Below are 13,178 nucleotides of genomic sequence, written 5' to 3'. Positions count from 1 at the left end.
TCGCTTTACTTTCGTTTAATTTCAATAAATCTTGCACATATAAATGTCAAAATCGCGTTACAAATTCCGGAAATTGAAAAGCATTCCCCAATTTGAATCAACGTCACGCAATTTCACTCATGTACATTCACGCAAACCACATTTGGGTAAACCGAGCACAAATTGCAACCGCAAACGATTACAACAACAAAAACAACAGTTAACCAACAACAGTCCGAGCTAAAATATACGACACGAGTTCAACAAATGAGGTTAGTAGCTAACACTGAAGGTGGTGTGGTTCACATAACATTTATAAACGCAAGCTATCTCGTCGCCATGGCGACGGTAATCCGCCCCACAAAGCCTGAGGCGTCGCAGGATTACCGAGTCAATGATTCAATTAACGACAACATGCAACCCCGCCTGATAATATCGAACGCACACAAGGAACTATTTGTAAATAGGCTAAGCCGCGCACGGACTAAAACGATGGAGTCACGAAGATATAGGATAAACATAAATAAATAGGACATTACTGTCCTAGAGGTCGTTTTTCAGCATGGAAACAGCTTTCTTAAGTGGGTTTGTGGGTAAGGAAATATTGACTCGATTTGGACAGTAGTTGAGGCGATTTAACTCTAGGTGTATTTATCGAAGTCTACAGCAAGTCAGTCTACTACTAGATAAAAGTAAGTTAAACTGAAACAAAATACTTTTGGCTTCTTCTTCTATCACTTTTCTCATAACTTGCACAAAAGTAAATATTTCGATCAACTCTAGCCACGTTTCAAAAAACTCTTAGAAATTGCGTAATATCAAGAAAGATGTTATCAGTGTAAAGTACGAAAATTTTCTCACCGAGGCACGTGCCCAACAAATGTTTCAAGGATTTTTTACTACACCCAAAAGTATTTATAATTCAACACCTTCATAAATAACCAAGTACCTATTATAGGAAAAGTAATGAAAGGAATGATAACATCGGTAAATATGTAAAAGCGTGCAAAAGATTAAACTATTAATAAAACTATGAGAGCACTTGAATTAATCTCTCTTATCAGTATTAGAAAATCAATTTTTGGGTATTACGATAACGTAAATCCGCGGAACCTCCTCTCTGTATCCACGTGTGTTATTAATAAGTGACATTTTTATCACGGCATGTCGTGATACCGCTTAAAACGATAACAAATAATATAACATTGTTCCTCTCTGTATAATGCTACGAAAATTAAATCCGGAGAAAGGGTTTCCGAGATTTCAAAATAAACCTGCCATTTTCTCCTTCCCGTTCAAGTAAATAAACATTGTCATGAATTATTTCCTTTACGTTGTACTGAAGTTTATTTATCTCATTTCCTGTGACTGTTTCTCGGAAGAAAAATTCTAAAGAAAACGTGATTCGTTTGTAGAACACACAGAGTTTTTCTGTTAGCAAAATAATGTATTACGAAAACCCTTGTTATGTATTGCGAGATAAAGAAAACTTACGGAGGAGAAAACTATTCCCAAGTCGGACCTGAGAAAATTGTACGTTATTTGCGAAAGACACGTGAAACTATTTGCTTTGATTTAGTTGTCCTTAAATAAGAAGAAGGGTACAATTTATTTAAACGTTTTATAACTGTTATAGTATTATTTTTTTTAGTAATTTGACGAGATTTACCGAGTTGAGTCCTTAGGCCTCTACATATAAAAATGAAATGAAATTCCTATATCGTATAAGTTTTCGCAAAGATCATCGTATATTTCCATCGACTCAGCGTATCAGTGTCAGCTCCTGAATTTAATAGCAGTCACAAAATCCTTTGATATCACAAACAAGAATACTTGAGAGACAGATAAAATTGTATCTAACCGGCTGGAACGAAATGTGCGCAAAGTTTAACGTCACATGATAAAGTAAATCTTTTTACATTTTATATTACAACATTCTGTGCCCTTCAGTGTCAAAGATATCGCTTTGAATCTTTGAATTTATTTCAAGTGAGAAACAATTTTGAGACGGTTAAAGATCTTGTAATACCATTGTAGGGGTACAAAGTAAATATTTACAGACAAAGGAAGAATTCAGAGGATTTCTGGCGCCGACTCGCCGCAAAGCCTTTATAAGTGGTGATGTCACACTCTTGGTAGAAGCTTGCTATTATGAAGGTTTTAACAGCAAATAGTCGTACGAAATGACGTGCACAGTCATGGCGTGTTGTAATTACCAACCAGTACGAATAGGCAAGTCATTAGTCATTCTAAAAAGTAAGTTTATTTTTAGAATAATTTGTACACTAAAACACTACAGCTAAATTAGACCGACCTTGTTTTATTTTGTTTCAAGATTTTTTAGCGCAGGTTTTAAAACATTTCTACCAAGCATATTTTTATTTAACTTTTATAAACTACTTTTACGGTACCCGCTCACATTTCTAAGCGTAGACAAGTAAAGATTACGCGACGTAAGGTTACACAGCTATCATTTTCATATTTAAGGAAGAATTTAGGATCTCATGATTATCCACATTAACGACCAGAGTCCCGAGGTAACTGTTTTATTCAATTAAACTCATACAAAACAGAGAAAAGGTCCACATTAGCGCAAATTGACCGCCATTATTCTCGGCAAAATGGTTTTTCTGTCTGTTTATTGTCGGACAACATGTTTGAGGGTTTATGTCCAACTTTGTGTGAAGTAATAACACTCAGCGGTTGTAACTAAAATACCTTTGAAAACTATGTTAGTACGCTAAGCTTGTGGAATTGACAACATTATTTGGAGCCTGAAATAACATTGGCTGTTTGGATAAGGATTTCATACATAGTTCAAACTAGAGGCCGCCCGCAACTTCGTCCGAGTGGAAACCCTTCCCGAGTCAACCTGGGAAACTCCGAGATAAAATGTAGCCTATGCGTTTTTCTGGATCTTCAGCCACCTATATACCAAATTTCATCGTAATCGGTTCAGTAGCATTTTCGTGAAAGAGTAACAAACATACATTCTCACAAACTTTCGCATTTATAATAATATTAGGATGTAAAACGTAAATACAAAGTTTCTATAGTTATTTTAAGATAGCCGTAATGGTCATGGTGTAATACTTGTGAAATACCACGTAAAATACGAATGACGTCATAGATTCAAATCTGTGCCTTGAAGTAGGAAGCATGACATTCAAATTTTGAGTTTTAGACTGATCAAAAAATGACCAACAAGTTTATCACATTACGGCTAATCGTCTTATGATAGTACATTATAATTATTGTCATTTAATTAAAGGAAGAAGATCGTGAATCGATATTGTGTAGATAACAAGACAATTAAATACCTGGTATTTTTCACACGTCAAATAATAACATGTTTTATAAGAGAATGCAGTTGTATTAATAACATCGGATAACTTATTATTATGCTTCTCTTTATAATAACTTCTACAATAACACAAGTAACTATTAGAAGAAATTATAATCCCTGTAACACGAGGTGGATCTGTGCGTTATATGGATCAAGAACCATTCTAAACTAACAACTTTTTAAAGTGCAGAACTAGTTTTCTTTTGCCAAGCAATTTGTACAAGGTTCCAATTTCAGTCTAGAATTCCAATTTGCGAAGTGCAACCTGCCAGTTATATAAACTGCTTCGCTAGAACACAGGCAGATAGGTATAGGTAATAGAAGCACTACCTGTATCTAACAGCCTTCAGCAAACTCTGTTATCAGTAACGATCGCGATAATAAACATCAAACAATACTCGAACTGATATCTGATAACACTATTATTGTGTATTTTGTTACAAAACTATCATATAATATGTTATAAATATATCTGTCGCATGGTCTTATCGGACACCACACTGTTACCGAATGCGATATAGGCATATAAACACGCAGAGTTTTTACGTTAAATATCCATAATGAATGAGACAGTCAAGTATCTTATTTAAAGGTAGCGAATGTTTTATTTTACCATTCACTTACACGGCAAAGATGTTTAACATATAACAGTCCCACTGCTGGGCAAGGGTCTCTTTCCGAACGAAGGGCTAGTTAGGCCTTAAGTCCACAACGTAAACAATAATTATAATTAATAATATTTCGATGATGATGTTTTAGAAATATTAAGAAGAAACTCCGACCCTTTCGAATATCTAGAGCAATAAATACAGCGATACAAATTTTACGCATCAAATAAACAGTTTTGGGTCAACCCAAACTCCAATCTTCGTGAGGTCGGGACATTGCTATTGTGCTGAGGTTAACCTTCAGCTTTTATACTAATAATTCGCCAATCAAGTGAAAATGAAAAATAATCACCTACTTTTACACTTGTATTATCAGCTGTTTGTTACACTTTTCTACTAGACTTATGAGGTTACTACCTTCTTGTATATATGTATCAGTTATATAATAAGGCTTTCATCATAGTAGTGCTTGAAACCTAGCAAAATATGTGAGCTCAGTTATAAAATTGGCAAACAAAATATGTGGAACTAACTGCAACGCATAAAATATAGAAAGTATACAGGTATGTAGATTTAGACAGCTAGGCATTTCGTATTGATTCAATAAGAGGCTTGATTGTCAAGGTCTCTTGGGAACCAAGTAAAGTACTGAGCTTTCTGAGGTTGATTGATTTCCTACTCGAACGTGCTCTACAAGGCCGAGATTTGAAGGAATTCGGCTCCGACATTTCATCAAAGAAATGTATAAATGATTTTTGCGAGTAAAGCTGATTTACATTTGCTAGAGTCTTGCCTGGCACGATTTGAGTTAGTACCGTGAAAATACTTGAAGTTTTTACTGCAATTTCCCTATTTTTATACTCTCTGAATATGTATCATAATAATCAAGTTTAGTCTATCAACGAAAGATTAAGAACCTTCTTATATGTTTGTTAGAGACACCTCTACTTCCGAATAAGATGGCCTTTATTAATTCCGCGATGACTAATCTACAAATAACCCGTTAAAAACCCGTTACTAGATCCTTGATCTCATTTGTTAGAATAAAAACCACACAATGACTAACACAACATAGGCTGTAGTTCCTACTAACGACTCATGGGACTTTCACACGCGTATTGTGACGAAACCAAGAGTGTTTGTTGCGGCAACCGAACGTTTGTGGTTCATTACCAAGAGCGGGTCGACCTTGTACGATCGTACGACGTGACGTAGAGACACACCCACCGAACATGAATACCTATCGACAGTATAATTCGTATGTGATTTGGTAAAGAAATTTAAAAAAGGTTAACTTAAGAAGATGTTTGTAAAAATGGTGTTTACGTTTTAAAATTAAGGTCGCTAACAAATAAAACAGAACTGAATTTAGATAGTTCTTTGTAATTTAAATTAGTAGTTCGGTAATCTTTTAATTCTTTAATCCAATAATTATGAAACTTTGCATGGATATTTACGCCTGCGTTTTTATCGAATTGTCTTTTTAATTAGCAATTTTAAAAACATTCAAATACGTACACACAAATAAACAAGTAAGCTACCAATTAAATATATCTTTAAGAACATTTAACGAAAATTAATTCAGTCAACCCCATATAAATTGGAACACAGTTTAAACGGCTTACGGGAAGGTCACGGGGTTGATCCTCCCCATGGTCGCCCCACTCCACGATACAAACATAACTCATTGAAAAACGAGCGGCCATATTGATTAAACAATCATAACAAAACCATTAATTATGAATGTACTATACGTATACCATATGTTAATATTTCTATGTATCAAATGTCCGGTTCGGTCACGCTCATGAGCCATTTCCTTCCAAATATTACTTCCACGAGTTGGCAAGGATAATGTCGTTCGACCACACCATAAAATGCCTAGTATATTTTAACGTACAGAATAATTTTGAGAGAATTACATCTGTCAGAAAGTCAGTAAGTTTCAGTTTTTAGACTTTCGACTTTTGTTTTTATTACATAAAGGGATTTGTATTTTGTTGAATGTTCATAAAACCCTGTTTATAGATCCCTGTAGGGCACATTTGACCTCAATAAAATACACAGAAGGTACCTAAGTATCAAACTTTTGCGAGAACAGCGTATAAAATGTTAAATTAGACAACTTTTATTAAAGTGAGATATTCTAATGCATAGTAAGCCGATTAGCCTTGAGGCTTATCTAAAATCGATATAATAATTCTATTACCAGTACTGGTGACTAGTTCGATTTATTATTTAGCTTGGCACAGGTGACTTTGATGCCGAAAAGTCTCCAACGAAAATAGACTAACGCGATATAAGATATTGATCTGGCACTGAAGGAATAACTCGGAGCAGTTTTATATAAAATCCTTCCTTTACTATAAATGCGAAAGTTTGTATAAGTGGATGTATGTTTGTTACTATTGTACGCAAAATCGACTCCTCGGTTTTGATGTTATTTGGTATATAGGTAGTTTAGAACTGAGATTAACACAGAATACTTTAACTTTTTACGCTTAGCTGAAACTAATGTTTATAATGGACTATGGTTTTAATTTTCTTCAAGTAAATACGATATATGGACGTGAGTTACAAACTATTGAGACCTCGGCCGAAAGTTTGTGCAGCCAGGAGATTACCTTTAGGTATTGGAACTATGCCGAGTACATGGCAACAGACTGGTCCCCTATTTGCATAGGAGCAGCCAACTATCATAACTTTGGTCCGTATTTGTATAGAAATTAAATACCTAATGAGTTATTAAGATCCCATCAATATGATACCCATAAAACGGTTTTATTTCTCGGTCCAGATGATGGTGACAAGTAATTTTAAATCGGCTTCCGTTTCACAATGATTACTAAAACACGCAATGTCTATATTACTGTTTGGCGTAGGCTTTATTCCGTTTACACGCCACACGTAGGTGTCTAATGACAAAATAAACTGACGCAATTTTTGCCTACACTAACATTTATATAAACTTTAAGTTGTTTCATTTTGACGTCAACTGTGTACATTTGACCGTTGACAGGTTTTTTACTAGAACTACAAACGTATAAAGTGAATAATCATTGTTTCTTTAAATAATGATGTCTTTTTAATTGTAGTACTTTGTAATCGTTAAGTTAAAAGTAGAGAATGATCACTGTGGCATGCTTAGGTACCTACTTAAAAAAAAAAGAATTCATGACGATCCTAACTTATAATAGAGTTTGCAAAAGTCCTTAAATATTCATAAAATATTATTAAGAGACCGGATGGAGACAAAATAATATGTATTAATACGAGAGCTATTTATTTTAGGCAATAAATATTGACAACAACATTACATGTCCTGTCATTTTTCTAATTTATTAATTAACAACGACTAGATTAACTAGGACCTGTAATCAGATAATGATAGCGAATTTTCTGAAGCTAATTACTTTTCATCGTATAAGTCGGTAGGCGTAGCGAGCTCATTAATGATCCTCGATTCGAAGACTCATTTTAACACGGGTCTCTCATATTTCTTCACCGTTACTGAGTGATAATTAACTTCTAAATACATTGTATTAATTAGAAGAATAGTTTTTCAAGCGAATTTAATTTACGAAAATGTGTTCCGCTAACAATTTGCAAGTAACGACTAAATTAGAAATTAGACTCATTTGCGAAACTAGAATCTTTGCATGTTAAGTGGTTTTAACTGCATTTTCAAAAAAGATACACTCGTATTTTTTGTCATAGTAAAGAGGTTTTATTAGACGGAAGTCCAGTTTTTTTTAATTCGCGATACTTTTACGCTTCACAAATAGACATAAAAAAAAACAGCCACAACCCAATATATTTTTTATTTTACAAGTGGCCAGTAGTTTTTTGTCAACTCTGCTTGGTCTTACCTTCCGAACTGACGATAATCGAAATATCGGCCAAAAGTGTATGTATTTGACCTAAATGAATAAATAATTTGATCTTGTTTATTGTCATTACGAAAATTTAAGCAACATTGGACAACTATCGATATTATCCGAATGTAATAGTTTGTCTATAGTGTAGGCGGTACACCTGAGCCGACTGGTGTTTGAGATAAGAGATTGCAAACATCAACTATGCCTAGTTACTGTTGAAATAATCACAAGTGGTTTGTTTCTTCACCATGTCATAATGTCTGGGAGTCTAGATTAATATGCCAAATATTGATAAAGACTTTCGTTAAGATAAATATGGCGATTTTGTTATCTACCTTAGTATTTATTATCTTAATGTGTAGACTGTTGTTTCTAGTTGCAAGATGCATATCATTGTCAATTCCAGATATAACTAGATTTTGAAATAAGACGCTATCTTTCGATTGACTGCAGATTACAATTCTGTAGAGTAAGTATACCGATTATGCAATGTCACCTAAAAATTATTCGACAAAATATATCACAAGTGAATGCGCATACACTCCATTTATATCTTCTTTAAGGTATAAGACATATATCTAAACTAATATTATAAAGCTGAAGAGTTTGTTTATTTGTTTGTTTGTTTGAACGCGCTAAACTCAGGAACTACTGGTCCGATTTGAAAAATTATTTCAGTGTTAGATAGCCCATTTATCGAGGAAGGCTATAGGCTATATATCATCAGGGTACGACCAATAGGAGCAGAGCACCAGTAAAAAATGTTACAAAAACGGGGAAAATTTTGACCCATTCTCTCTTATGTGACGCAAGCGAAGTTGCGCGGGTCAGCTAGTAAATACATAAAATCACGCCTTCTTCCCATAAGGGTAAGAGACCAGAGAATGCCACTTAGTACGATTCTTAAACACTTCCTTTGCTTCATTCACATCCATACATCTTGTCATACAGAACCGCCGATTACGAGTACTACGCAGTCTACGCACCTGACCTTATTCCTAGGCATCGTCGAAATGATTTGTGTATGTCTTTTGAATGTATAAGTGTTATATTATTTTAATTAAGACAAATTAATTGTTATACGAGTGCGGCACTTGAGTCAGCAAGGCTGCAACCGCCACTAATTGACATAATTTAATTAAGGACTGATGATTGGGTTACCTCAGTAATAAGACCAATATTTACACATCGAAAATGAACTCGTAATACTTAAATTCTGCTACCCTGTTTAATATAATGATTATCCCTTTTTTGTTAAGCCTTTGGTATCAGCAAATTGGCCACAATTATGAAATTTAACAGAAAGATTAACCCTTCTTCTCTTCGGATGAAAGAGAAGCCCATGCCCAAACATTGGCTATGAAATACATCTCATAAATAAATTAAAGACTACCTTTACATTTACCCTCTTATTCATAAAAATATATGAAGTTATAAAGGGCTTATAAAGACTTTTATTTTTTTCACTCCGTCCTTACTCCTTCCAAAAAGAGAAAACATATTATAGTAGTTTGTTAACTAAAATAGGTTTATAGTGTGTTTATGAATAAGAGAGTTAAAAGTTAGCAAGATTTTTTTATGCAGAAAACAAGTGAAATGCGTAATTCTTGTATTAATGCATGACAACAACATAAAGAACTTTATCTCAATCTTTGATGATTTGATATCGGGTCTCCTGTCTGTTCGTGCCGTTAAGAAGTCTACGTAAATCTGCCTTTTATCAAGACATATAAAATCAATATCAAGGTTACTATAGAAACCAGACATATTGATTATTATGATAAAAGATACATAACATTTTATACGTAATATATCATACGTTTTAAGCCCTATAACTTAAAAATATGTGTGTAATATTAATCACTATCGAATGGGTAATTCAGTGTTTAAAAACCTTATTTATGAGAAAACGTAAATGAGAAACAATAATGTGACAATTTTACGATTATTCACGTTGATTTAAATTACGGAAAAAATATAATCAACTGAAACAATACTCTCATTAATTATTTTTATTCCGTTCATATTTTATGTTATAAGATTGCATTACAAGGAACTTTAACATTACTTTTTTCATTCTTTATCTAGAGAAGAGAATAGTTTTCATTAATTATCAAATTACCGAGATACAGTAATGAATTAACTACTACTAATTATGTTATAAGATATCACTATTAGTAACGCATTCATTTGTAATACTAGTAAAATTCGGGGTTATTTAAAATGAACTTAATTGTGTGTAAAAATGATTAATGCCTGGTTTCTGAGTACATTGAGCGGTAGTTTATCTATTTAATAGCGTTTTTTGTATGAATTTTAACGCTATTGAATAGATAAACTACCGCTAAATGTACCTCAGAAACCGGGGTAAGTACTCGGATATATAAAATCTTGTTCGTCTCGCTTAGTTACGTCTAAATAATGTGTAAGCGAATTACACAATGCGTATACACGTGCTTGTACAGTCACCCCTAGTCTGGCCGCGACCCTTCTGCCGCATACTCCACGTCTAGGGAGCCACATCTCTGCTCAATGGATGTGCACAATGCCTCCCTGCGCTCACATCGATTTTACTCATCATTACGCGCTATGGAGGATGAACTTTAAATTGTTAAATACAAGAATTTGTTCGTAAATTTTAGATAATTATGGAGGATTCGTTGAATCAATGCTCAATTTTAAGTTACTCTTAAGTTCTTCTTCGAGTTGTTTACTATTACTTTGACGATAAGTAGTACTATGTGGTAGCCATAGATATAACTTTGAGTATCACTTAAAATTGAGTGACGTTTGAGAATTTGATCATAAGTATCATAAAAATAATAATATCATAATTTTATGCTACGATGCCTGGACTTTCGAAAAATTTTACAGTTCTTACGGTATACCTACATTACTCATGCATTTTAAGATGATATGTATTTACATAGTTACTGAAAATCATAAATAACATGACAACCGTGTGCATAGAACAGGAAAGTAAATATTAATAAACAGACTAGGCAGGACAAACGGTGTTGGAAACTACGTGTTACAAAACACATAAAATACGTCATCTCTGTCATTTAATGGCATATTTCCTTAAAAGTCAAGGTTAGGATTTTACCAGAAAAATATGCTATTGGCATAATATACAAACATACATAAAATCACGCCTTTTTCGTGCAAACTTCTTTAGCTTCATCCGTTTTCATTCATTTATAAAACGTAAATAGGAAATCAAGATATATGTAATAATCATTTGTCATGGGCACTATTATAACTAGAACCATTTATATGGTATCTGTATCAAGGTAAGCGGTCAAATCTTAGTACGGAACACCGGAAATATCAATATTAATTGAGTAGATTTCCTCATTGCAGTACCTATACTAACGGAATTGCGAGCATGTTCGATAAGTTTCATTAAAAAATATTCTTACGACCATCCTAATGACCGATGAAAAGAATATAAGTAGTCTCTATGTTGTTAAAATAGATTGATTTGTCGTTAATTCAACAATGGTTGTTTAAAATATAGTTGCAGTAATTACACACTCACTGTTCGGTTAATTGTATTTTGACGTAAGTCTAACTATGCTGTAAAAAACTCCATCGGTCTTCTAAAGAAGGTCGTGAAAAGTAAATTGTCTGAGCGTAACACAAAATTCATTAACTGTAAAAACAACGGCTCAAAAAATAATTAAGTTTCGAGCACACATATAGATATAAATACAGATGTTTTACTTAAACACAGAACGGCCTATGCGTTAGTAGTCACAGTGAATCGGCATATTTGTAATACATCCACTTATTATTACTAAACATTGCGTCAATTTCAATACTCTTCACGTTTTTCCCAGTTTACAGCTATCACGAGTAATTTTTCATTAAAATCGCCGCTGTCAAATGAATTGTTTACAAAAACAATCACGTTTTAGTTCCCGGGCTCAAGTTTGTTGACACTCGCATCGAAATCAACTCGGCGCAAACTTTGCCGCCGGGTGTAAAGTTCAAAACAAACATTAGCATTACAATGTAAGCGAGGGCCGGACGTGGAAGTCACCAGACACCGACACCAGAAGCCGGCCACACAGCCGGCCCAGATCACACGGCGATCATACGATTTGACGTAATGCGAATACTTCCGCCACAAGTCCCAACCATGACCTAACCGAAATATACGCGCTCATCGATCTGTCAAAACTATGCAAGTATAGCGTGTGTAGTGAGGAACAGTACCTTGTTGAGTCCCGGGTGGCGCAGCCGGTCGAGGCCGGACAGCGTGCTGAGCGACTGTCCGTCGCCGGTGCCCCACATTCCGATTCGGTCGCGCTCCATGTCGTACGTACACTTCCCTTCGCTGGCTATTAGCGACTGCTTGACGGAGCCGAGCGTAGCGCCACTTTTGTCTCGGTGGGCGGGGGGCGCTGGACTCATTGCGGACTCGCTCCTGGGAAAGCGGGAAAATTTTTCAGCGATAACATAGATACGAACCACAGTGCGGTTGCATCCGCTCGATAACAGATGGCGCGCGGGCTTTGACCTCGAACTCGTGGGAATATTTTAACTATTAGGTAACTATTGGGTCTATGCGTAGTGGTATGATATAAGGAAATACTGCATTACTATGAGGAATAGACAGCATATTTCTTCAATATTTTGTATGATAATTTATTTACCTATCAATTTTGATAAATTTCAAAAACTGATAATATTGCGGTTCATTGACACACATACACTTATAGGTGTGTAAAATCGATATATCTAACCACATTCAAATGATAGGTACATTGAGTATTAAGGTCACTGACATTATTCAACGAATACACGTGGAGTGTGCGGTTTTGCCTGAACGTTTCTACTATAAAAAGAACTTGCAGCTAGGAAATAAATTTTAGTCCCAGTAGTAGTGTGGCTGCGGACATTCAATTTACAAGCAAATCGAATATTATTCGCGTTTCGAGCAAACCCATTAAGTTATTCAGTCGGGGTCCATACAAAATCACAGTGAAAAAATCCTGAAGTATTTTGAAATACGTATTTCTTTATACCTACATTTTAGGTGGAATTTAATAAATATAGAGTGTTTAATATTTTTCTATTTAACCATTCTAATAGGTTAGTTTACACATTATTTCTTTATTGCATCTAACATAATATTATAATAACATAACAAATTGGATATTTTATACACATATAATTAAATGCACTGATAATGGGTTATTAAGAAGTATAATTAGTGAATTACTTAAATAGGACATTATTATTAGTACATAATTACTTAACGAACTAGTCGAAATACATAGAAGAAGACATTTACTTACAAATATTTAAATACAAACAAAAAATAAGTATCATCATAAAAATCAGTTGCACCATTTTAAA

General features: G+C 34.3%; 1 protein-coding gene across 3 annotated transcripts in view; it reads right to left on the bottom strand.

Moving 5' to 3' along the window:
• Nucleotides 1-13,178, bottom strand: part of Men (NADP-dependent malic enzyme) — a 48,077-nt gene that overhangs the window by 17,724 nt on the left and 17,175 nt on the right. For all 3 annotated transcript variants that reach the window (XM_076120249.1, XM_076120250.1, XM_076120248.1), the window contains exon 2: nt 12,033-12,243. In XM_076120249.1, coding sequence (XP_075976364.1) covers nt 12,033-12,243 — 211 coding nt within the window. The remainder of the gene's footprint in view (nt 1-12,032; nt 12,244-13,178) is intronic.

The sequence above is a fragment of the Anticarsia gemmatalis genome, chromosome 11, assembly GCF_050436995.1.
Source record: "Anticarsia gemmatalis isolate Benzon Research Colony breed Stoneville strain chromosome 11, ilAntGemm2 primary, whole genome shotgun sequence".
NCBI classification, from domain to species: Eukaryota; Metazoa; Arthropoda; class Insecta; order Lepidoptera; family Erebidae; genus Anticarsia; species Anticarsia gemmatalis.
The sequence above is the reverse complement of the archived record's forward strand: the minus strand, read 5'-3'. Positions and strand labels throughout refer to the sequence as shown.